The following is a 27,069-nucleotide window of genomic DNA, read 5'->3' as shown; positions in this document are numbered from 1 at the left end:
TTAAACAAATCAATTGTGTAACGAAAACGTATAGTTATTTTTAAGAAAATGTATGTACAATTTGCAACATATTTTTTCTTAAAAACAATTATGCGTTTTCTTTGCGCCAATTGATTGGTCTCATTATTCTGTGCATAAAAGTATTAAGGTAAGATTACCGAAAACTGAATGTTTTGTATTTTATGTCAAAATACTGCATCTTCCAAGCCTCATAACTTGAAAAAAACTTTATTACAGTGTTTTGAGAAGCTCTTAAGACAAGCTACATGAATATGTAATCAAAAGTAGGGGGTTCCATTTTAAAAAAATTTAAAAGTAAATTTTACATGGCCTTAACAAATGTTAATATTATTACTTAAAGCCCTACAACTTTTATTTGAAACATTTTTCTCAAAAAGCCTTTTTTTCGAAATATTTAACTGTTGCAGGACTTTTAGGACACCCTGTATATAATATATATTTTTTTATGTAAAGTGCGCGTGGATACCTTTCAATCGCGCGGGTCTTGGCGGGTCGTTCTCCAAACTCAGCTTCAATTTTTCTCTATTCAATACAGGACTTCTTTCAGGCGCGCTCTTCGATAACGCGTCACACGTGTGTCTATCGTAATGCTTCAACAATGAGCTACCCATGACCGCCTCTTCCTGATTCAACGGACTCCCGTCTCCCTCCAAGTACGCGGTGCCTAAACTCAAGTCTCCCAGGAACAAACGTCTCACTATGCTGCGTCTGTACCATGCCTTTGGAAAAGCCAGAATCTCTGTTAATCGGCGCATATCGTACTTGAACGAGGCTGATCCGATATCAATGATTGCTGAAAAGAATAAATTGCTTGAAAAATCTGTCGCGGAAGTATCTATTATAGCTAAATTGATGAACTGATGTTTTCGACATCTTCGACATACTTGAGAATCTTATGACGGCACGGCTGGTGTCCGAGAGCTTTTTCAGCTGTTCGCTTTGAAAGTTCAGTTTCCTGCTTCTTGACAAATGAAACTTTACAAACTCGACGTTGATGCTCAACGAATCCTTCCTCTCGCTGTCCGACAGAGGCGACCATTGTGCTTCCTTCAGCCCAGTTTTCTTCCCGCCACCGTAGGGATGAAAGATATAGACGGAAAAATCTGCTAAACAACCGGTGACGGATAATCCACCGATGGCCGAGCCTGTCTCCTTTCCTGGTGTGCTTTGGGATTTAAATTCCCGAAACTCTATCAGCTCTTCCTCGGCCCGTTTCGACGAGAACACAATGTCGAGGGACGGTAACTGCAGCATACACTCTACTCGTGAAACTGGTAAACACGAAAATCTAGAAGGAAATTATAATTTGTTAATAATATAATAATAGTATATATATAATAATACATATTATTATATATTATAATATGTATTATTATATATTATATTATATATTATATTATGTATTATATATAATAATATAATAATAATATTATATTATAATAAATATTATAATAATAATATATAATATAATATATAATATAAAATATATATTATTATTAATATATATTATATTAATAATAATAATATATTATAATAAAATAACATATAATTTAATAAAATAATAATATATAATGTAATAATATATTATTATATTATATAATATATAATATATATGTAATAATAATAATATAAATTATAATTTCTAATAATATAATTAATATTACAAATTTCTTGAGTTTCTCTTTTAAAAACTGAATATTCGCGACTTTACCTAAATGTGGACGGCTGCATATGAAAATATACTATAACGTCAACGGGGAAACTGGCGTAAACGTAATTGCTATTCGCAGCCGTAGCAGCCCACAACGTGTTCTCTGTATTTTCCGACAGAAAGCTAGCGTTCGTTTGCGCGCTACTTTGGAAGTTATTTTTGCTTGGAATTGGCTCTAGAGTTTGCTCTAGAAATTCGAGAATATGAGGACTAATAATAGTTTCCTCTGGAATGCTTTGAAGTGTCATCCAAGCGAAGAGACTGGCCTTTTTAGTACTAGATTTTCTGAGCATCGTCATCGTGATTGGATTCAACAGACTATTTTCCGCCGATACGCGGGGAGATAACGATTCCTCTGGAACAGTCTTGGATTCGTAATGAACCTGCAAAAAAAGAATACTTTTTATTATATCCGCTGTTTGAAAAAAATCAATAATTTTGCCGATATATATTTCTATAAATAATATCTATAATAATTCTATAAATCTATAATAATCTATAATATATATAATATCCATATCTATAATATCTATAATATCTATAATAATTTCTATAAATAATGAATTTCTTTTTTACCTTAACGTCTAAGCCGGGAATATGAAAAATTGTTAAATCTACCAAAGGCACATTTGTATGCTGCAAATATCTCAATCGAGATGTGCTAGCCACTGACGATTTCTCTTTGCTGTTCAAGTGTTTTCTGCTGCTATTAGGACTGCCGGATTGAAATTCGAACATACCACCAGAACATGATCTTTCTTTCTTCATTCTACTCAAGCTGGAAGAGAAGAATTTATGTTACGTAAAAATTATATTTTACGAACTCGAGTTAAAAAATGCTATAGATATATATTTACAATTTAATTTCGTCCTCCTTTCCTGGGTCTTTTGTATGCAATACACATTTCCCGCTATTAATTAAAACTTTGACATCGAGTTCAAAGTCTATATTTGGTTCTTGAGCTTTCTGGGAAGTGATGTACGGAGACGACGTCGATGATGCTTGCTCCTTTCCAAATGAATCGAGTAATGGTGCACTGAAAAGAAAATGGTAAGTCTAATGTATCATATATGCACTTTAAAGAGTATCTAATCAAATGTTGTAAAAAAAATTATAAAAAATGTCCTGATCTTCCAGATTTTCATTTAAAATTACAAATATAAAATAAAATTTGTAACTGCAGCTTTTTAAAATAAGTTTCTTCATTGTATGCGCTTTCTATTCGTACAATTGCAAAAAAAGTTACCAAGAATATAGTTTTTTCAGAATTTAATATTAATTTATTAATCGTAAACAGTTGGATAAGTAACTAGTTAATTAGTTAAAAATTAAATAAAAAAAGTTAAAAGTTAATAACTTTTTTTAATTTAGCTTAGTTAATTTAAAATGAGTTATTTTTAAACTTAAACTTATTAACTATTTTCTAAGTTAAAAATTTTTTTTCATCCAAATGCCATTATTTCTTTTCTATAAAATCTTAAACATTGAACAATTAAATTTTTAATAACAATTAAATTTTAATAAGAGATAAATTTTAATTCTATGCTGTATATCATTCTTACAGTATTATAAAATAAATAAACTATTAGTTTTTATTTTTTTCATAATTGTAATTGCAAAGAAGAAAATACATTCCTATATATAAAAAACAAAATTTTTGTTATATCGTTGTCATTTTATATAAATTTTTTAAAAAATTAACAAATAAAATATTAAATTAAAAAATTTTTAAGTTCTGACATTTTAATTTAGTATAAATATTTTTAAAAATTACTCTTTATTTAACTTAAGTTAATTTAATTTTAACTCAACTTTTAACTGAGGTAGTTTTTTGTTCATGCAACTTTTAACGTAACTAAATTAATTTTATAAGCCATTAACTTTAACTTAGTTTAAAAAAATAATTAACTTATCCAACCCTGATCGTAAACTTAATTTGGACAATAATACAAAGTGCAATATATCATTATATCTAAACGCCAAAGATATATGCAAAAATATAAAATAAAAATATGACATCTTGATAATTATTGAGACTACATACTTTCCCTCCATACTGTCATAACTAGATGTACAACTAGCATCCCTATTCTTCTTTCTCAATTCAACACGTTCTCCCTCTATCTCGATAGTTTCCGGCCATTCCAATTCCCCTTCCGGTAAACTCAAGTCAGAACTAGCGCTTGGTAAGGATGATTGCCTGATAAAGGTAAACACTTATTCCATGCAGTTTTATTTTTCTTATCACTAATGTGATTTCAAACATACCTGCCCATTGCATGTGTATCGCTAAAGGTAACTCGTGGTCCACCAAGTCCTTTTATACGCAAGGAAGCTGATCTGTAATGATCATTTTTAAATGAGCTTATAATTTTTGTAAAAAATTTACATAAAATTAAAAACTTATTTTTGCAAAAATGCAGTTAGAAAACGCTTTAAAGAGTAATGATATTTAATTAAAGCAGAAAAATCAAGGTGTTTACGATTGCAAAGTTATCAAGAGTGCAGCATTTAATATTGATCTATTAATTGTAAAATTAATTTGGATAATAACAAAGTATGATATATCACTATATCTAAACGCTAAAAATATGCAAAAATATAAAATAAAAAAATAATTTATTAGAAACGTTTTAAGGAATACTAATTTATTTAAATTAATTATTTATTAAATTATTATTTATTCGTTTATATTAAATTATTATTAAATTAAATTACTATTAAATTTATTAAATAAATAAAGAGTACTAATTTATTTAAATATTATTAAAAGATTGAACAACTATCTATGAAACTTACATAAAATCTTGATACTAAAAATAGATTATCAGTAAAAAAAATCACATAAAACTTTAATAAAAACTAAAATATTGCAAAGATATATATTTATTAAATGCTAAATAAAAGTAAAATTATCAAAGAAGTAATTTAACAAAAAAATCAAATTCCATAAGAATTCCCTGATTTTTCAAGGTAGAATAAAATTCCCTGAAAATACCAGGTTTTTCCAAGGTTTTTCCCGGGAATACACTCTAAAAATGCATACCGACTGGGGCCGCTTCTGGGGCTGCTCTCATAACTAGCAGAATTTGCTGAATTAATTTCCGTATTCATATCCTCCGGGCTTTCTAAATGATGTTCCGGTGTAGGCGAAGGTACAATAAATGATCTCGAACGATATGTATTCGGTTTGCTACCGAGACCTAATTTACCCTTGATACTGGAAGCTTTAACCGATTGTCTCCTCAACTTTTGGATCATATCCCTAATAAAAAATATATTGTTTAATATTTTTTAAAAGTCAAAATATGTAAAAAAGAAAAAAAAATATAACTTACCTTCTAAAATCTTTAAATACCATTGCTTCTAATTCGTGTAGACGTTTCATTTCTTGCTCGATTGTTCCGTGCGAAGCGCCCAATGATCGCAAATCGTTTATAATCTTGGCCTGCTCGTTCATTTCCTTCTCTATCAATTGCGATCTCTTCTTTGCGTCAAGTGTAGGATCAAAAATGAATGCCGGGAGACTATCCGTCCAATTTTTCGATTTCTTCATCAATATACTTTCCTGTAATCACAAACAATCTTAGTTTTAAATAAGATCACTGCAGTATAATTCCGAGATCTTTTTTAATAAAAAGTTAGAGCTACAAATTTGAGATTTAATGCAAATTCAAAAATAAGTATTATATTTTATACTCTCTTTTCCTTTATTATATATTTTTCATATATTATTTAGAAATAATTATATATTTCATAAATAAATATAATTAGAAAATTATAAATAAATAAATAATAAATAAATATAATAAAAAATTATTATATGGCATTTTGTTTATAATACATATTACTTACTTTTAAATATACGTATAATACCAAAGTTACGCGTGTAAAGATGGCGAAAAATAAAATTAATTAAACCATACTTTTTTTTTAACCTGGCTAGTGCTATTATCCGGTTGATCTCCATCGTCGCTATCATAATCCGGGGGAACGTGAATATCATCTTCTTCTTCAGAACCAGTTAACATCGTTAATGTATGTCCAAGAGCCGACAGCTGTTGTCCTACACTTACATCAAGATTAATATCAACTCCTTCCATTTGCCATTGAACATTTAAGATCCATTTGGCGTTATCTAGAAAAAATTAATTATTCGCCAAATATTATATAATATTATATAATTATATTATTATATATTAAATATAATTATTATATTATTATATATTATAAATTATTATTATACATTATATATAATTATTATTGTATTATATAATATTATGTAATATTATATAATATAATATTATATAATTATTAAATAATATATAATAATGTGTATATACTTCTAAAATATCAATTTTATTAAAAAAAATGCAAATTACACACCAGACTTGTCTTGTTTCTGCGCAATAGTTCTGCTACACACTTCGTAAGTGCCTTCTGATACAACACATAAATTCATTATATTACTATCAGTCATGTCTGGCTTCCAATCGTCCAAAGAAGTTTCAAAGTCTTCTGCAAATCTCAAACATAATCCTACAAATCTATAAAAAAAAATGACAAAACATGTTAGTTTAAAATTTAAAAAAAACATACATAAAATTTTTAAAATTGTATATATATAAATAAGCTTATATATATTATAATAACAAAAATTGCAAATATACAGGGTGTCCTATTTTTAAAAAATGGTTAAATATATAAAACTTTTTCCCTCAAAACCAGACAACCTTTGTTCGAATTGTTTTTTAAAACGCGATGTTTTTTATACATTTAAGCATATCCTTCTTTTTTAAATAGAACATTCTGTATACATATCCTTTTTTTTAAATAGAACATTCTGTATACATTTCATTTTAATTTCTCCAGGCAAATATTTCTGAAATAAAGCGAAATATGAAAAAAAAGTTTAAATAATAGTTATAGAATTTCGAGGGGGAAAGAAGTTGGCGTTATTAACTTTTTCCTAGAGGGCGATTTTCAAGGTCACTTGAAGGTCATTTGTTTTTTTAAATAGCAGTACCTTAATATTTTTATATAAATTGATTCCTCGTAATATTCTGCGTAAAAAGTTATTAAAGTAAAATGACCAAAAAGTGAATAGTTTACGAAATATTTTATACTTTAATATAACATAATTTTACATAAACTAAAAAATATCTCGTAAAATATTAATTTTTCGATGATCTTACCTCAATACTTTTATGCACAAAATAATGAGAGGAATTAATTAATGTGAAGAAAACATATAATTTGTAAGAAAAAATGTATAGCTGTTGCAAATTACATACTTTTACAAACAACTATGTGTTTTATTCTTTATACCAATTAATTTCTCTCATTAATTTATGCCTGAAAGGATTGAGGTAACATAATCAAAAAATGAATATTTTATGAGATATTTTATAGTTTATGTAAAATTATGTGAAAGTATAAAAATATCTCATAAACTTTATATTCACTTTTTGGCCATCTTACTCTTATAACTTTATATAGTAAATATTGCGAGGAATCGATTTATATAAAAAAAAATTAAAATAGTTTCATATAAGAAAACACGAATGAGCTTCAAATGACCTTGAAAATCGCTATTTAAAAAAAAAGGCTGTAGCGCCAACTTTTTTCCCCCTCGAAATCCTACAACTTTTTTTATTTAAATATTCTTTTTTTAATTGCGCTTAATTTTAAAAATATTTGCCTGGGGAAAATTAAAATGAAACACCTTGTATATGTGTACACATACCTTCCTTTGCTAACTAGACTCCCGCTGCTGCACGCGGATATGCTCGTGTTTTCAAGCGTCACCACAACAGCTCCTCGCGATTCTCCGTCGTAAAGACTTCTGTTTAATCTCCAATTATTCGGCGGTAATGGATTAAGTGGCAAACAGATACCCATATCGTCGACCGTCAATTGCAAGAACAATGTTCCAAGATGCGGCGCGCTCAACTGACTTGTCAGTTGACCAAAGGGGACCTTCTCAAACACTTGCTGGGTGGCGGTCAATACCTCTTTGTTTAAATTAGATCTCTTCTCGTTCCAATACTCGTACGCATTTTTGTAATTCAACCAAACGAGTATAGCTTTATCGATGGCCATCGGTTGTATGTAAATCAGCGGACGTTTAAGGGTGATCAAAACCACTTCCTTGTCCTCGCCCTGCGCCATCTCCTCTTGAAATGCATTTCGCAGCCCGATTCTGGTATTGAAAAAGGCAAACTGCTGAAATTCGGGCTCCACCTCTTCGAACAGGACGTTCTTCAACAATTGTCCCAGACTCAAGTTGATATCAACTTGCGCTTTGCCGAATAATTTCATGTAGGGATTAGGGTGAGTGGATCCAGAAACATTTTGCACTCTGTTGGATAATTGAAACTCGACCGCGCCGGTTTCTAGCCGCACCGCCGAGCTTGTTGGAGTTGTTGCGGTCAATTGAATTCTCTGTAAAGAAATGAATGATAAAATTAGCAATGTAAAAAAGCAATATAAAAAAAAAACTTTATGAAAGATTCTCCTTACTTTAATACGTATTATCAGTGAGAATAAGATTCGTTTCAAGGTAGAGTTGGTGGATTCGTCGTCTTCGAGCCACAACGGCACCGGTTTTTCACCTCCATAGACCTTCTGCACCACCTCATTTACCTCTTTCATAAACACTTTTTGCACAAATACCAAATGATTTAGGAGATCCGTCGTCAAGGAATGCTCAAATACCCCAATATCGGCGGTTGCGCTTAAATAGCTACCTTGCCTCAACACGACACCGTCTGCAAAACAATGATCAGCAAATTTGTTATAAAAATATTATCAAAAATTTTTAAAAAACACGATTTATTTACCTGCTAGTTTACTGTCATTCAAGTTACCGCTTCCGTCTTGAACGTACTCGGCCGAAACGTGCACTTTAGGTAATTCGATGCTAGCTTCGGATGGTAGATTTGCTTCCGTTACTTGCAGTTTCGTCGTGAAACTCAGATTATGATGGGGCAAGTCTATGGTAAACTTAGCCTTACCGCCTGTTATACCGGAACTATTTACCTGATCCATCTTGTACTGGGCTTGGAGGGACGGCAACAGTGCCGCGGTTATGCTCAGGCTTTGAAGGATTATGTGGAATTGCATGACAATGGGCTCCAAAAGACCGGACACGGTCTGCGCTTTCTCTTTCTCCGTGTCTACGGACGGAGCAGGCGCATAATGATGAGGACTGCCCGGGACGGCGTCTACCTCATCCTGCTGCTGTCCTCGCGACATTCTCGACGATGTTCTAGTAACTCTTAGTTCCTACAAATATACAGAGTGTCCCATTTTAATCGATTATCCCCCAAAACTTTTTTATTTTTGATTGTACAACAAAATTGTTTCAAATAAAAGTTATTTGACTTAAAGGGGAATAGAAGATAGAAAAAAGTCACTTTTCAAGGTCATTTGAAGGTCATTTATGCTTTTTAAATTGAGTCATATTTTTTTTTATATAAATCGATTCCTCGCAATTTTCGGCATAAAAAGTTATAAGAGTAAGGTGGCAAAAAAATGAATAGTTTACGAGATATTTTATACTTTTTGGCATAATTTTACATAAACTCTGAAATATCTTGTAAAATATTCATTTTTCGACGATTTTACCTCAATACTTTTATGCATAAAATAATGAAAGAAATCAATTGGTATAAAAGAAAAACACATGGTTGTTTGTAAGAAAAAATATGTAGCTACTAGTTGCAATTTGTATACTTTTTCTTGAAAACAACTATGTGTTTTCTGTTTTCTTTACACCAATTGAGTTTCTCTCATTATTTTATAAAGATATAAAGGTATTAAGATAAGATCATCGGAAAATGAACATTATACGAGATATTTTAGAGTTTATGTAAAATTATATCAAACTTGAGTATAAAATATCTTATCAAAACTATTCATTTTTATAACCCTTATAATTTTTTATGCCAAAAATTGTGAGGAATCGATTTATTTAAAAAAAATATGGTTCCATTAAAAAAAAAAAAAAATGACCTTCAAATGACCTTGAAAAGTGCTCTTTAGAAAAAAGTCAATAATGTCATCTTCAAATCAAACAACTTTTATTTAAAACATTTTGTTGTGAAATTAAACTTATTCTTTAACAAGTGAAGATCGATATCTACCTGGAGCGTCGACGACAATTGCTTGCTGCCCCTCGTCATCATTCCATGCAAGGCTACGGGATGCTGCGGTATATCGATGTTAACAGCACCGACGGTCAGCAGACCGCTATTCTTGTCCTTCTGACGTCTCGTGATGCTGGAATATAGCGCCTGCGACTTTCCCACGGTGACTTTTACAACCGTCTGCTGACTCGGGGCGACGCCCTCCAATAGAACGATCATGGTCCTCCCGATTTGTCCGGTCATGCTGCATTCTAAGCTCGCGGGTCGCGATTTCTTCCGACAGGTCAGACTAGCGTGTAGACTGGTGATCTCCGCTTCGAGCTTCAAGCCGCTTAAAGTGGCTAACAATCTGGTCCTATGGATCCTGGCGACGCCGAAGATAATCAATCTCGTTCTCTCACCCGTCACGATGTCTACAATCATAAAGATCATTCGATGTCAGTATTGATGCTGAAAAGATGAAGATATCTGGGGAAAAAAATTATTTTTCGACACTCACTCAATTCTCTCGATGGAGGAACTGGTGTCGAGTTGTTCTCCGCGTTCAATCCCTTCTCGATATCAATATCCTTGGCCTCGTTCAAGATCTCGTACTTTCTGCCGCTCTTCCCGTGTTCCGCCGCGTCCGCCGGTATGGAAAATCGATGAGTGATAGTCTTGGTCTCCGGACGAGTCGCGTACAAGTCGAGAAGGTAGTATATAGTCTTCCAACATCGCGGCGTCAAGTGTCCGCTATCCTTGCGGGCTGCGTCCGTGAATTTATCCAGGTTCGATCCGCTGGGACTCGCGCCGAAACTGGGCGTGATGACACCCTCGCTCAAATTCATGTATCCCTTCACGCTTTTACCGGTGCTGCGTAATTTCTGGGCGAAACTCTGCGGCCGCGATCGTTGCACGATTGTTGTACCCGGTACCTTCTGTTGGTTGGCCTCGACGAAGCTGCTACCGAGCAGCGGCGCTTCCATCTTCTTGCTGCCGATGAGAAACTGTTCTTGCAGATCAGACGCTAGAAATAAAATGTTAAGTTCTTTTATTAACAGGGTGTCTACTCAAATTTTGTAGAAAAATTCTATGAGAATTTCCTAATCTTCCCGTTATTTTCGTTTAAAATTTCAGGTAAAAGAATTTATAGGTGCAGCTTTTTAAAAGTTCCTTTATTGTATAAGCTTTTTAATGTTTTTTTTTTTGTAAAATTAATTTGGACAATAACAAAGTGCGATATATCATTATATCTAAACTCTAAAAATATATGCAAGTTTATAATATAAAATATAAATAGAAAACAAAAAATAATTTATGATAAACGTGTTAAGGAATTTTAATTTATTTAAATTAATTATTTATTAAATTATTATGTATTTGTTTATTAAAGTATTTATTTAATTATATATTTATTAAATAAATCAAGAGTACTAATTTCTTTAAATATTACCTGTTAAAAAATTAAACAATTTTTTATGAAACTTACATAAGATCTTGACACCGAAATATAGATCGTCAATAAAAAAATCGCATAAAATTGTAATAAAAGCTTAAATATTACAAAGATATGTTAGACATGTTTTTTAAGTGACAAATAAGAGTAAAATTATGAAAAAGGCAATTTTTAAAAAAAGTGCCTGAATCCCAATCAGATTTCATGAGAATTCCCTGATTTTTCAAGATAAAGCAAAATTCCCTGAGAATATCAGATTTTCAAGGTTTTTCCCAGGAGTATATACCCTGATTAAGTTTTACACAAAATAAAAAAAATTAGACACACATACATAATACCAGTATTTTGTTAGATAATTTTAAAATTATCTAGATAAAGATGAGATAAAAAAAAGTAAATTCATCATAGATAAGATGATTTTGTTTTAAATATATTCAGATAAAAGATAAAATTATATGGCGATTCATAGATAACTTCCAGATAATATTATTTTTAAAACCGCTTATATAAACAGTTAAAAAATGTAAATAAATAAAAATGTAATGTAAAATAAAAAAATGTAAATTATAAAAAAGATATAAAAATATATTCATACTTTTATTTTATAAGTTTTTATCGTTTACTGCTCAAGTTCTACTACTTAAATATTTTCATGTGCTATGAAATTCTAAACCAAATTATCTGAATATTATTCTAGATAATTTAGTAAAGATACCCTTTTTTCATCTAAGATGCAGATATAGATAATACATATTTTTATCATCTATATAAAGATAAGATGACGTCAAAATTTCATCTAGATGATCATCTATATAATTTTATTTAGATAACAGCAAACACTGCATAATACACTAATAAAAATAATATAATGCTTACTCGACGACGAGCCGTTCTTCGCAGTCGTATCGTTGACAATTAGATTAGCGCTACGTTTCCGCTCAGGCTGTTGCTCCTTCAACTCCATCTGCGTTTCCTTAACGTTCTGATACATGTTACTTATCTGATGCAATAATCGGAGAAGAGGCATGTTCACTTGCTGGCTTATGTACCGGATATTTAGACTAATGTTAACCACCGTGCTGGTGTGCTTCTTCAATTGGCCCCTCGATATGTATAAAACATTTTGCTTCTGTATCATATCGTCTACCGTCATGTCGGCCATTTTTTTCACGTCGATGTCCACGCCGATTCTTTCGCATAGAAACGCTGGCGTCTCCGGTGGTATATCGAGATAAAATTTCGAATTATTTCCTTTTCTTGACTGATACTTGTTATCTATATAAAAAAAATATATACATAAAAATTCAAGGCTGTTAACTTGATATATTATTTATAGAGATACCTGACATCTTTATATCTAGTTGTTTTAATAATATTGGAAACTCACTTTTCTTTTTTTCTGTAACCTTTCCAAATTCGCTCACGACTATATCAATGCGCATCGTGTCCATATTGCCTACAAGAGACAGATTTGAGCCTAACGAATCTAAGGAAGACATATTATTTACATTTCCTGATCCGATAACTGATAACATCTGTTGTGGCATAACCGACAAAGACGATAAAAGCGGCTCAAATATCAGATGTGCATCTAATAATCTAAGAGAATCCTTCATTGGATACAAAAAAGCACCGCTCTGTATATCTGAATCTTCGGTATCGTCGGTAGTCATAGTGTTGATTTTTGAGTCCTGCAAAAAAAAAAAAAAAAAGTAAAAATGCTTTAATTTATTTTTATATCACACAAAGCAACGTATCCGTATATCGTTGAATAGAGCACAAACATTTTTAAATATATTATAACTAAAATACAACTAATTGTTTTTTAAGATACCTTCATAGGCTTTTGCTCTGTACGAAAGACCTATATTAGCAAAAAAATGTAAACATGAAAGAGTGAATACACACACATAATTTTCAATATACATACAGAGTGTCCCAAAAGTCCTGCAACAGTCAAATATCTCGAAAACAAAGGCTTTTTGAGAAAAATGTTTCAAATAAAAGTTGTAGGGCTTTAAATAGTGCATTAAATAGTGTTAATAGTTAAATGTTAGGGTGACTATAAATAGTTTATTATATTATTATATTATATTTATTATATTATTATATTATATTTATTATATTATTATATTATATTTATTATATTAAGGCTCCTGGGTGCTCACCGCGGCCATACTGGATTGTGACATCAGAGGCGAGAAAGCACACGCTGAAAATTCTTAGATGCCATTTTTTAATGAAAAGATATTTCGATTAAACAGCATTTCAGATGGCTTTAGCACACTCTTAAAAACCCCCGAAAACTATCCTTTTCCCTTTATAATCAATCAACATCTAAAATGATCGAGATATCAGACTTTGACATGCGGAATGACTGCGCATGTGCAAAGACCAGACGGACTGGGCTTCATAATATTACATTTTACAGCTGTTGATTGATTATAAAGGGGAAAGGATAGTTTTCGGGGGTTTTTTAAAAGTGTGCTAAAGCCATTTGAAGTGCTGTTTCATCGAAATATTTTTTTATTTCGAAATGGCATCTAAGAAATTTTAGCGTGTTTTCTCGCCTCTGACGTCACGATTTCGACATGGTCGGAAAAGAGCCAGGAGCCTTAATATACTTTATTATAGCGTTTTGAAAAGCTCTTAAGATAAGCTATATGAATATGTAATCAAAAATAGGAGTTTCCATTAAAAAATTTTTAAGTGAATTTTACGTGGCCTTAACAAATGTTAATATTATTACTTAATGCGCCACTTAAAGCCCTACAACTTTTATGTGAAACATTTTTCTCAAAAAGCCTTTGTTTTCGAAATATTTAACTGTTGCAGGACTTTTGGGACATCCTGTATATACATTTTTACAGTCCTACAAACACATCTCTTGCATATTTTAATAGGAAGATATAATATATATGCGTATATTAATACTTACCCAATTTCCTTTTAAATTTCCTTTGTCATTGTCCTTTATAAATTCTTGTTGCTTTGCCATCCAGCTGTACAGATCTTCCCCTGTATTTATAGGTTTAATGGAATGATTTGTCGGAGATGTTACTTGTTCTAGACTCCCAGTGCTATGTTGACTACCATGGCCTCCGGAATAAATGCTAGGATTGGAGCCAAGCTGATGCGAAGGTTGGATATGAATTTGCGGGGTCTTCTCTTCTCTCAACGTTCCATAGCCTAATATAAGAATAATTTCAGAATTAAAATAAATACAATTATAGAGATGACATCATTAATAATAATTTTTAAAATTAGCTAAATTAGGGACAGTAAGTATATCTAAATTTGTTCATGATAAAAATGGATTAATATTTAAAACACGAGATATATACATATACACACATAATGATAGTTTTTAATTGTCATTATTACTTCAACCAAGTCAATTTACCAAAAATAAAATTAATTACAAAAAAAAAAAACTAAAGGAAATTGATATCACAGGCCTCCGTCCCCACTTACTTATATTATTCGCTTCTCGTGTCTGACCAAATAGTCCGCTGCTGGTAAGTAAAGGGAAAACAATACTCGCACGAGCACTAGCGGGTACTTGAGTCTGTTGCAACGTTTTTCCTCTCTTTGCAACAGCTACGGGCGGAGAGGGAGAGGAATATGAATCCGGGCCTGGAACCGGTGTTGCTATAGGGGTTGTATCTTTTCCGCGAGGTGAGCTTACGGGAACCGTCAAACCATCGCCACCACATATACCTGAGCACGTTATCGCACGAACAAAAACGGAAGAAGCGTTTGTATATATAAGGCAATAGTGTTACATTTGTTAATCAAGAGGATAGACTCGCACAAGCTGATCGGTTAAGAAGAAAGTAGGAAAAGAGACGCTTAAACAAGAACATGCACAAGCATTTATGTACACAAGATCAAGCATTTTATGAAAGCAACAAGATTTCTTATGGATAAATTAATGACGAATTACTGCACATCTCAATAATGTCGGAAGTGTAATTTTTTTAATCAAAGTGTACGAAAAATGTGTAAGATAATTTGTTTGAATATCTAGAAAAACAAGCTAAAATATTTAATATATATAATATTATTAATATATATAACTCAATATATAATATTTTATATATTTTACATAATTTATACGTTCCTTTGACTGTAAAATCTTTCTCAAAACCAAATTTTTGTTCAAAACATTGTTTTCTACAACACGGTTTTTTTTATATACTTATTTAAAAAATGGGACACTATTAAGCATATCATAATAAATAATTATAAGGCAAAAAATAATTGTGCTGACTAATTAATTATACGTATTATGTACAATGTATAATAATATTAATATTTTATACAATGTATAATAATATTAATATTTCAATTATTATATAAAGTAATTTTTCTTTGTTAAATACTCTGCCCTATTTTCTGTTGACACTTGCAATGTTATTAATGCTTGCTATGATTTGCAATACCTGATGTTTTATCTTGTCCGCCTTTGATATGTGCATGTTTATGCATATGGTCCGCATGGATGAGCATAGCACATTCATCTGTGACTTCCTGATCATCAATATCTCCCGCGCTACCCTCTCCATCGGTTAATAGATTCTCCTAAAAGTATCAGCAAAGACCACCGCTCAAAATAATTTTTTTTGCAAAGCCAATTTTTTGTTAAAACAATTTTACAAAAAATATAATATTTCGCTGACATTAAACGTATATAATCGTCGACAACTTTTTTTCTGCGACTTTCCTCTATAGTTGTAACATCTAATTAAATTGAAAGAAAATGCTTTAAAGCTGATTTTGTGTTGTATAGCAGAATATAGCGTTACAGTTAAATAATTTTTTTTAGTATAGAAAAAAATAAAATATAAAAGTATTTTATAATAATCAAAAAGATTTCAAGCTATTCCACATAATTGTTTATTAGCGACATTTATTTCTTCCAAGCATAGCCGCACCTGTACACCTGATTATGATATAAATGTGTAATATATATTTATATATATATATATATATATATATATATATATAAAACAATGTAAGATATAAAATTGCTATATTAAATATATATATTACAATTTGTTAAAAGCATATGTGATAGAATTTTCTGACAAGAAAACATGTCCTTTTCTTTTGATTTTGATAGACTTTAGAAATGATGTAGAAAACAATTAAAATATAAGACAGCTATTTTTTATAAGTGCGTTCTCTCATGTATTTAATACTGAGCTCTATAATACAATATATTTCTCTACAATCATATCTAAAGCTCGTCAAAATTGGAAACAAACACTTTCATATGTTTCCTTGTTAGTCAGTAATATTTTAATATTTTTCAGTATTTAACAATTTTGCAAGAAGAACTTTAAAGCGTTTAGTCCAATTTTATTTTTAAGAAAGAAAAAAAATATATAAATGACTTTGTTATCATGTATTGCACAATGCATAAATTCTGAAAAAAAAATTTTAATGAAAAATTCTTACTCCTTTTCATATCGATTTCTTCCTCCACTTTTGTCTTATTTACTTGCTGAAAGAAAAAATTCCTAAATTTATATTTTTTAAAAAGTTTATGCTTTTTCTATTGATGACTCTTCAAGATCTTAAATATTGAAAAGACGAAACAAATAAATACAAGGTGTATATAAATTAAATGTTCTTGTCTTATATTTATTTTATAGATTAATTATAGATTTATTTAATATTATAGATTAATTTTTAATTTTAATAATGAGCCAATACGAGCATAAAAAAGATTTTTTTTTAAATAAAGATTTTTTTTATAAAATAAAATAATAGATAATTGTCAAAATATCTTTTATTTATATAAGTAAGACGTTTCGACTCTAACTGGTGTATCTTAAGCCATAAAATATATAAATATATACATGAATATTATATTTTGTGGCTGAAGAAACACTAATTAGTGTAGGAAAGATTTCACTTGTACCGATTAAAAAAAAATTGTTGGCAATTGTGCATATTTTATTTTATAAAAAAATGTATTCTGTAATAACTTTTCTTTATTCTTTAATAACTTTTCCTAGATCGTATCGATTCAATTATATTAAACTTATTTTTTTAATATAATGAGCTTTATTATATATTTATTTTTAATATATTTAACTTATATCAATATTTGATAATTATTTAGTGTAACACTTACATTTGACCTTGACCCCGAGATATATTGTCAAGATCACGATTAGTAATCTTCAAAAAATTAAAAAGTTATTAGGGAGATAATATCAAATTATAACATCTATATTTGTTAACAGTTTTTTAATAAACAATAAACTAAAAATTTTTGAAGATAAGATTAAAATCATAACTTTGACAATATATATAAAGGTCAAGGTCATCTGTAAGTTTTACACTAAAATAAATAATTATTTCGTATTTTTTTAGCATTTTCGAATAAACTATCAATATTGATGTTTAAATCTCTAGGCACTGAATATTTATTAATTCGTCTACGCAATGTATATCTTACCTCATCTGGATCTGACACAGCAAATGTAACGTTCAATGGTTTAACATGTTTAGTTTTGTAATTATGCTCCAACAATAATGGTGTATAAAGTACATTCTTCCATTGTCTGCTCAACACGATGACACCCTAATAAAAAAATAACAATAATGAAAAATATATATTGCAAAACCTAAATTATATATTTTCCAAAAAATTAAATGTATATGTCAATTGTATTTAAAATTCTTACCTGTCGAAGTGTTGAAAGAAGCGGTAGATCGGATTCTTTCAAGTTAGCTTCAATATTTGCAATTTCGGACAATAAAACGTAATTCTGTAATATAGTACATAATTGACAAGATGGATCTTCCTGCAATGTTTTCGCCAATGGTGTCAACCTTCCATAACGACTCTGTTAAAATATGCAAAAATGTTAATACAAAATTAACGGAAAAAAATGTGTCAACGTATCAAGCAATTTCTCAATATTCAGGACGTCTACTGTAAAAAAAGCGCTGATCTTTTATATTTTCGTTTAAAAATCCAAGTAAAAGAAAAAAATTTTATAGATGCAGCTTTTTAAGATAAGTTTCTTTATTATATGCACTTTTTCTAATGTTTTCTATTCATACGGTTGCAAAAGAAAGTTACGAATGCAGTTTTTCTAGCATTTAAGGCTCCTGGCTCCTCGCCGCGACCATGTTAGATTGTGACGTCAGAGGCGAGAAAACACACGCTAAAAATTTTTAGATGCTATTTCGAAATAAAAAGATATTTCGATGAAACAGCACTTCAGATGGCTTTAGCGCACTCTTAAAATACCTCGAAAACTATCCTTTTCCCTTTATAATCTATCAACAGCTGTAAAATGACTGTAATATGAGGCCCAGTCCGTCTGGTCTTTGCACATGCGCATAACAAAGTCTGATATCACGATTATTTTACGGTTGTTGATTGACCTATCAAGGCAAAAGAATAGTTTTCAAGGTATTTTAAAAGTGCGTTAAAGCCATCTGAAATAGTTTTTAAAAATCTTTTCATTTAATATTGGCATCTAAGAATTTTCAGCGTCTGCTTTCTCGCCTCTGACGTCACAATCTAACATGACCGCGGCGAGGATCCAGGAGCCTTAAATAAGATCTCTTTTTCACAGATAATTGAGAATAGCAGAATAGATAGAGAGATAAAGCTTGTCATATGTATTTCTTCTGTTTTGAGGATCCAGGAGCCTTAATATTGACTTGTTAATCGTAAAATTAATTTGGACAATAAAACAAAGTGCAATATATCACTATATATACCTTCATAGGCATATGTATTCCTTGAACGTCTAGTGCTTCCGCCATGAGGCAAGCCACGATCGCGGTGGATCTTCGATACATGGTTCTGAACATATGAACGATCCGAATTGCAAACTTGTTACTAGGATTCATCCACGCGTTTATCGCCGGCGACGCTGTGCTGAGCAAATTCCAATCCAATCTAGTGTAATCGATCTTCCTCGTTATCGGGGTACGTGGGGGCGCCGCGAAATTGAACCAAACAGTCTTCAATTCGATGACGCACGACACCGTATTGCCATTAGCTACCTTGGACGTGAGACTGTTGCATGTAGCGCTCATATTCATCTGAGTATTGGCTGATACGCTTGCCGGCTTTGTTTCTGCCTCTGTGGTAGCTGTTGCTGAAAGTAGATGAAGTAAATGAAATAAATGTATGAGTGCAATAATAATTTTGTATCAATATTATATATTATACATTATTATTATATTATATATTATATTATATATTATATTATATATTATATATAATATTATATTATAATTATTATATTATAATTATAAATATAATATTATGTATTATATTATATATTATATTATATATTATATATTATTATACATATTATTCGTGTAGGTATAGTTTCTTTTTACCAGCAGTATTATTATCCAATTCCTCTTGGCTTTTAATGCTATCCGCACAAAGTACTTCAGTTTCGTTCTTCTTGTTATTGTCACCGTTTTCATTCTTCTCAAATTGAGATCTCTTCACTACTTTTAATTTAATTCCCTCCAGACCGCACTCGAACATGATAAATCCCAATCTATCCTCTCCGCATCCCATGGTAAATTCTTCGGTGGCTTGCGGTAATCCAGTTTGTTTCTAAAATACATGTAATCATTCATCTCTTATCTTTACGTCTACCTAATAAAGTAATATTCGGAAAAAAGATCTGGATATACTTTTAGTTTTTCTTTATCATCAATTGAATGATGTAAATAATAATCGACACACTTTAGCGGCGACGTCATTCTTGTGCACGTAAACAATACTTTCGAATAATGCGCAGGTATAGCAGTTATCACCGCGTCCTTCAATATCGAAGATTCGTTTCTTAGCCTTCTTAATTGAGAATGAGCCTTGCCTAGAAAGAAAGAAAAAAATTATATGATAAAACGCATGATATACAGATTTGATTTTAATAAATATAGTCGAATATAATTTAAATCATTTTTAATTAAAATTATTTTTCATTTAAAGGTCAATTGAAAAAAAACCCTAGTTAAGATCAAGATTGAGTAGTAACTAGTTAATTAGTTAAAAGTTAAATAAAAAAGTTAATAACTTTTAACTTAGCTTAGTTAATTTAAAATAAGTTAATTTTTATATATAACTTAAACTAGTTTTAAATTTAAACTTATTCACTTTTTTCTATTGTAAGTTAAAAATTTTTTTCATCTCTGAATGCCATCATTTGTTTTTCTATAAAATCTTAAACATTGAACAATTAAATTTTTAATAACGATTAAATTTTAATAAGAGCATCATTCTATGATGTATGCCATTCTTACAAGTATTATGAAATAAATAAAGGTACTATTAGTTATATTTTTTCGTAATTGTAATAACAAAGAAAAAAAATACCTTCCTATATAAAAAACAAAATTTTTGTCATTTCGTTATATATTTTATATAAATATAAATTTATAAAAAATTAACAAATAAAATATTAAATTAAAAATTTTTAAAGTTATGACATTTTAATTTAATATAATTATTTTTAAAAATTAATATTTGATTTAACTTAATTTAACTTAACTTTTAACTGAGTTAGTTTTTTGTTTGTGCAACTTTTAACGTAACTAAATTAATTTTATAAACCATTAACTCTAACTTAACTTGGTTTAAAAAAATAATTAACTTACTCAACCCTGGTTAAGATTCAAAATTATCACCTTTTATTTCTCCCTCGAAATCTTTCAACTTTCGTATAAATTATTTTCTCGTTATAGCCATAGTTTTCAGAAGATATTCAACTATATTAATTAAAATGAAACATTCTCTCTATTTTGTTAGTTAAATACCGATATTTAAGGTGACTAGAATCTCTTCCTGTTGCTTCTCCGACGTTTCTATGTACACCGTTTCTCCTCCTACATCAGCTACTACCGCAGTAGTTTGATGCCCGGGTAAGAACGCTTTGCTGATCTTGTTCACCTTCTTCTGATTCGGTAATGCGGCTGGTTTATGGAACATTTGAACGACCTCACGAGCCTGCTTCCCCAGATAAAACCTAGCGGTGACGTCGTCAAGGCAAATCGCAAATAACGACACGCACGTCAGATCGCGGATATTTTCCAACGCAGAGAACGATATGATCTCTTCAACAACGGATGCTTGTAATAATGTTAAATTCAACTAAAAAACAATATTAAAATGTATAATTAAAGAACACATGTGTGAAAAATTTTGGGAGTTTATTACATTCTGTAAAATTATGTACCTTCGGTAGAATAATACTGCCTTGTACTTGTGTCGTAATACTTTCTTCGTAAACGTTCGTCTGTAACGCGATTTTACCTGTTGACAAAAAAATAAAAAATCTATAAATACACCCTGATCCCTGCAGGAAGCAGGATAACGAAATGTTATAATAAAAACTAACATTGGTCACCACCTTGATCGCTTTTAAGATTTCTTTCCGCTGTCGATCGCTTCGAACTGGTTTGGACTTGACTCCAATATGACAAACGCTGATCCTGTTTCAAAATATTCGCATCCTCTACCTTGCTTATACATTCATTGTGAAGGTGATTCAAGATCGTTAACGGATGTAGACTGGCCAAGGTTGGTATGATGCTATCGATGAAACGCTGAAGCGATTCCAGAACCATGGGACTTAACATAATATCGACGTCACCTTTAAACTTGACGATAACCGTTGTACGTAATCCAGTTTCGTGAAGTATCGCCAATAATTCCTCCTCATTATGCATCGCACTATCCTCTTCGCCTGCATAAAAATTATCTAGATTTTCTCAGGACTGTTCAAAGAATATAACGTATAATTTTCTCAATAATAATAGATCGTACCTTCTGTTCGGTTTAAAGATATATCGTCCCACAAGTAAGGATGCGTAGGCGTTTTGTTGGATGAACCTGCGACAGGTGAGCCATCGGAACGTGTTATCATTTTCAATGATGTAAAACCTTCAGTGACAGTTTCAAGCTTCGGCACGTATCGTCCACCAACGTAAACCAATCTGCCGTCTTCCGTACGTTGGAATACAGGAGTGGTGAATGCGTCGCCACCAGCAGGTAATGAGGATTGATTCCAATTTGTACAGCGAACCTAACAGGTTTTGTTTCATGCTTAGATTTTATGTAGCTTATATAGCACACATTATATTAATTATATTATTTAATTATATTATATTATATTAATTATATATTATATTATATTATATTATATATATATTATATTATTATATATATTATATTATTTGAATATAAAATATATTCATTAATTATGAAAACGAGTTTTGCGTCAAAAGTACCTGTGTCAAGTGGCTGACGTAACTCGACATCAACAATGGCGAGTCCACGATCGGCTTATTCACTTGCATGTGCAGGTTTACAAGCGTGACATCTTCTTGCGACGATACGGCGGAGATGAAACTGGTGGACGATATCGAGTGGCTGTCCGAGGAATCTTGCGTACCGCGACCGTTTTCCATTTGATCGACTTCATTCTGAAAACTAGCGTTTCTGTTGATCCTGGGACTTCTCTTCGTATTCAATATCTGCGTTTTTGCTCTCTCCAACGTATGCGCTTTGTCTGTCGCCGAATGATTAACGTTGGTCGAGCTCTCGACGATAGACAGATCCGACGAGAATTTCTTCTTCATGCTGTCATTACGATTTAAGACGCAACCAGAGCCGACGATGGACTGACGTAAGCTGGACGTTCGACTACCGCTTAATCCGTGGCTCATATCCTCGTCGGCCGAGTAAAAAGCTTCCGAGTGATTCTCCGAAGACATAGAAATCGTACGTTGTACCTTTCAAAAACATAAAATCCGATAAATGATAAAGTACAGTTATTTAAGGATCCTGGGTAGTGTTTGCTATTATCTAAATAAAATTATATAGATGATCATCTAGATGAAATTTTGGCGTCATCTTATCTTTATATAGATAATAAAAATATGTATTATCTATATCTGCATCTAAGATAAAAAAGTGTTATTTTTACTAAATTATCTGGACGAATGTTCAATTTAGTTTAGCGTCATAGCACATAAAAATACTTAAGTAGTAGAACTTGAGCAATAAACGATAAAAATTTCTAAATAAAAGTATATAAATATATTTTTATATCCCCCTTTTATAATTTACATTTTTTTTTTAATTATGTGTTTACATAAGCGGTCTTAAAAATAATATTATCTGGAAGTTATCTAGATGAATCGCCATATAATTTTATCTTTTATCTAGAATCTAGATATATTTAAATCATCTTCATCTTATATAAGAATTTACATATTTTTATCTCATCTTTATCGAGCTAATTTTAAAATCATCTAAGCATAACACTGTTCCTGGGTCCTCGCCGCGACCATGTTAGATTGTGACGTCAGAGGCGAGAAAGCGAGAGGCGAGAAAATTCTTAGATGCTATTTTTAAATGAAAACATATTTCGATGAAACACTATTCCAGATGGCTTTAGCACACTTTTAAAATACCTCGAAAACTATTCTTTTCTCTTAAGAGTCAATCAATAACCGTAAAATGATCGTGATATCAGACTTTGTCATGCGGAATGACTGCGCATGTGCAAAGACCAGACGGACTGGGCCTCATATTACAGTCATTTTACAGCTGTCGATTGATTATAAAGCGAAAAGGATAATTTTCGAGGTATTTTAAGGGTACGCTAAAGCTATCCGAAGTGCTGTTTCATCGAAATATCTTTTTATTTCGAAATAGCATCTAAGAATTTTTTGTTTTCTCGCCTCTGACGTCACAATTTCATATTTTCTTATTTTACTTGGAATTTTAAACAAAAATATGGAAGATCAACGCATTTTTTTTACAGTAAACGTCCTGAATATTGAGTAATTGCTTGATACGTTGACACATTTTTTAAGCCAGGAGCTTTAAAAGTCTCTCGCGATCTCCTTACCTCCTGTTTCAGTCGCTCTTCCGAGTTTGTCCTCGTGTACAAGGAGTGATGAGAATCCGATACGTTCACTCCTTCGCGTTGGTCATCCTTTCTCGAGGATGCAGATGAGGAGATGTTGAATTCGGTCGGAACCACAGGTAAAGATTGCGGGCTACTCGCAAACTCGAACGTCTCTACATTTTCCGACGCGGTGAAGTAATCCACAGCTAATTTGGAATCGGACACGCTACTCTTTGGCGCAGTCTCGATCTCCGGTACGTTTAGGATGGATTTACTTCGTTCTACATTTAGTTTAGAATCAGAATCCAATTTCTGAGGTAGCTGCGTTATAGGACTAGCATCGATCAAACGAGAATACGGTACATCTTTCACATTTGGCCCGCTGCAAGGATTAATTACAAAAGAATTAGCTAATTACATATTAATTAATTAATTACACTTTCATATTATATGCTATTTTTTTCTTTCTTTTCAATTTCCTCCGCAAGCGATATTATTTCACCTTTATTAGCGATATAAATTAACAAATTTTTAAAAAAATGCATAGTTTTGTTCTCCAAAATATTTAAACCTTGAATTCTTGTTATTAATAATGGAATAAAATTGAAATAATTGAAATAATTGAATAAAAGGATTTTAAAAAATTAAATAAAATCATATGAAACCAAAATATATAATTTGTATGTTCAGAATGTTTAAATAATTTAAAAAAGACTGCTACAAATCCTGAAGATTACCGCATTGATGTGTAAGAAAATCTTCTGTCCAGCGGCTTCCTGTCGCTACTGGATATCAACGGGCTCGCAGACGCAACGTTTAATTTTGTACTAGTATTTTCTTCCTTATTATGATCGGTTACAGACTTGGGACGCTCGACGCCCTTCTTCGTAATTTGCGAACCGTCTTGACTGAGCGTTACTTTTAATCCTGTCGTGGCAGGATGGGATACGTCTTGCAAAGATATATCTTGCAAACTATATGGCGGTGTATGAAATATCAATTGCCTATCGTGTAAGATGGATTGTCCAAATCCTTTCTCTTTGCCAGGCTCGTGAATCCTAGAGAATGCGATAAAAATAATTTATATTAAAACAATATTCGAGAATATTCCATTATTCGTCGACATTAAAGGTCTGTTCTTTTCAGCTGAACTGGCTGTCCTAGTTCAGAGTTTATCTCTTTCTTTCCAATGTGGAGTAAAAAAGATAAACTCTGAACTAGACAGCCAGTTCAGCTAAAAAGAACAGACTTAATGTTTCTAAGTTCTAGACATTTTTATAATACAATGAGAGAAAGGGAGCAAATATCCACCTGTAGGCTGCGATGTTGATACCATCCTGAAGATCGTGATAGCTTGGCTTGAAGAATCTCGGTCCGTTTCGATTATTGCCGAAGAATACGCAACCACCTATGCAGCCGCACTTTGTCGCCTTCACCCCGCTCTCCTGCGGCCACAAAAACCACAAACGTTTCGTCGCCTCGTCGTGCATCTTTAGATATTTATTTTGTACTAAATGCAAATTGTGCTCTGGAGCCGGAAGGGAAATCGCGGCTTCTAAAATCACCGGACCCAGAGATATCGATCCCACTTCAAGCCATATGTCCGATCCGTCACCTGTAATTATACGTGTCCAGAGGGAAAAATGTATTAAATTTTTTTATCGATTAAAAATTATTTTTAATTTATTCACGTTTATGTATATCAGGGTTGGGTAAGTTAATTATTTTTTTAAACTAAGTTAAATTAAAGTTAATGGTTTATAAAATTAATTTAGTTACGTTAAAAGTTGCATGTGAACAAAAAACTAACTCAGTTAAAAGTTGAGTTAAAATTAAATTAACTTAAGTTAAATCAAATATTAATTTTTAAAAATATTTATATTAAATTGAAATGTCAGAACTTTAAAACTTTTTAATTTAATATTTTTATTTGTTAATTTTTTAAAAATTTATATAAAATAAATAACGAAATAATAAAAATTTTGTTTTTCATATAGAAATGTATTTTTTTTGTAATTACAATTATGAAAAAAAAAACTAATAGTATCTTTATTTATTTTATAATATTTATAAGGATATACAAAAATCATAAAATGCCCTTATTAAAATTTAATCGTTATTAAAAATTTAATTGTCCAATGTTTAAGATTTTATAAAAAAAAAAAATAATGGCATTCAACAATTTTTAACTTAGAAAAAAAGTTAATAAATTTAAGTTTAAAAGTAACTAGTTTTGAAGTTAAAAATTAACTCATTTTAAATTAATTAAGCTAAGTTAAAAGTTATTAAATTTTTACTTTTTTAATTTTTAACTAATTAACTTGCCAACTTTACTATCCAACCTTGATGTATACATATAACTTGGATTCATAATTCGCAGATACATACGAAAAATACCTGACATCCGGCTGCTTGCATTATTATGGGATCTTCCGCTGCCAGTTGTATTGGTGTTACTTGTATTCGCGAAGTAATCCGCCGCGGATACAAACTGCCGAATCGATATTGTAGGTAGAACAGCTGTGACGCCCGATTTCACTTGGTGTCCGTGAAGATTACAAGTGGCAACGCGAATCGGAGATATCCAAAATTGTATAGCGGTGCCTGCTTCTTGCAGATATAAATCAATGGCGTCTATAGATAGCCTCGTCATTCGATACTTTATATCCTCGGAACTCGGGCATCTAGTAAAAATGGTTGATAAATCTTTATCATACAGGTTTGCTTCATTTTGATCAATATAATTGAATATCGCTGAAACTATGACTGCAAAATATTCGACTATTACTTACTATTACTTAAAATAAAACATCTTGTAGACTAGAAGATAAAGAAAA

At 31.0% G+C, this 27,069-nt stretch overlaps 1 protein-coding gene across 9 annotated transcripts in view; it reads right to left on the bottom strand.

Annotated features, from left to right (window-relative positions):
• The window catches only part of Tweek (transmembrane protein KIAA1109 homolog tweek), a 39,285-nt gene that overhangs the window by 8,046 nt on the left and 4,170 nt on the right, over window positions 1-27,069 (bottom strand). The window contains exons 6-41 of one of the 9 annotated variants that reach the window (XM_083042704.1): window positions 26,630-26,916; window positions 25,544-25,847; window positions 24,970-25,290; window positions 24,233-24,614; window positions 22,605-23,108; window positions 22,141-22,399; window positions 21,713-22,060; window positions 21,551-21,627; window positions 21,132-21,465; window positions 20,010-20,191; window positions 19,701-19,929; window positions 19,071-19,453; window positions 18,020-18,181; window positions 17,791-17,916; window positions 15,764-15,902; window positions 14,793-15,038; window positions 14,257-14,507; window positions 13,153-13,182; window positions 12,706-13,009; window positions 12,195-12,593; window positions 10,383-10,889; window positions 9,881-10,296; window positions 8,576-9,020; window positions 8,256-8,503; window positions 7,480-8,177; window positions 6,120-6,280; window positions 5,660-5,871; window positions 5,072-5,301; window positions 4,780-4,998; window positions 4,002-4,073; window positions 3,778-3,933; window positions 2,590-2,769; window positions 2,309-2,510; window positions 1,733-2,115; window positions 906-1,309; window positions 488-814 (exon numbers count right to left, since the gene is read on the bottom strand). In XM_083042704.1, the coding sequence (XP_082898830.1) occupies window positions 488-814; window positions 906-1,309; window positions 1,733-2,115; window positions 2,309-2,510; window positions 2,590-2,769; window positions 3,778-3,933; window positions 4,002-4,073; window positions 4,780-4,998; window positions 5,072-5,301; window positions 5,660-5,871; window positions 6,120-6,280; window positions 7,480-8,177; window positions 8,256-8,503; window positions 8,576-9,020; window positions 9,881-10,296; window positions 10,383-10,889; window positions 12,195-12,593; window positions 12,706-13,009; window positions 13,153-13,182; window positions 14,257-14,507; window positions 14,793-15,038; window positions 15,764-15,902; window positions 17,791-17,916; window positions 18,020-18,181; window positions 19,071-19,453; window positions 19,701-19,929; window positions 20,010-20,191; window positions 21,132-21,465; window positions 21,551-21,627; window positions 21,713-22,060; window positions 22,141-22,399; window positions 22,605-23,108; window positions 24,233-24,614; window positions 24,970-25,290; window positions 25,544-25,847; window positions 26,630-26,916 (10,127 nt within the window). Of the gene's footprint in view, window positions 1-487; window positions 815-905; window positions 1,310-1,732; window positions 2,116-2,308; window positions 2,511-2,589; window positions 2,770-3,777; window positions 3,934-4,001; window positions 4,074-4,779; window positions 4,999-5,071; window positions 5,302-5,659; window positions 5,872-6,119; window positions 6,281-7,479; window positions 8,178-8,255; window positions 8,504-8,575; window positions 9,021-9,880; window positions 10,297-10,382; window positions 10,890-12,194; window positions 12,594-12,705; window positions 13,010-13,152; window positions 13,183-14,256; window positions 14,508-14,792; window positions 15,039-15,763; window positions 15,903-16,781; window positions 16,828-17,790; window positions 17,917-18,019; window positions 18,182-19,070; window positions 19,454-19,700; window positions 19,930-20,009; window positions 20,192-21,131; window positions 21,466-21,550; window positions 21,628-21,712; window positions 22,061-22,140; window positions 22,400-22,604; window positions 23,109-24,232; window positions 24,615-24,969; window positions 25,291-25,543; window positions 25,848-26,620; window positions 26,917-27,069 lie in introns of all 9 variants that reach the window. The other 8 variants (XM_083042707.1, XM_083042712.1, XM_083042703.1 and 5 more) reach the window with 8 other exon arrangements.

This window comes from Prenolepis imparis, unplaced genomic scaffold, assembly GCF_030444845.1.
Source record: "Prenolepis imparis isolate NDT839.2.m4 unplaced genomic scaffold, iyPreImpa1.0 SCAF_7, whole genome shotgun sequence".
Taxonomy (NCBI): Eukaryota; Metazoa; Arthropoda; class Insecta; order Hymenoptera; family Formicidae; genus Prenolepis; species Prenolepis imparis.
The sequence above is the reverse complement of the archived record's forward strand: the minus strand, read 5'-3'. Positions and strand labels throughout refer to the sequence as shown.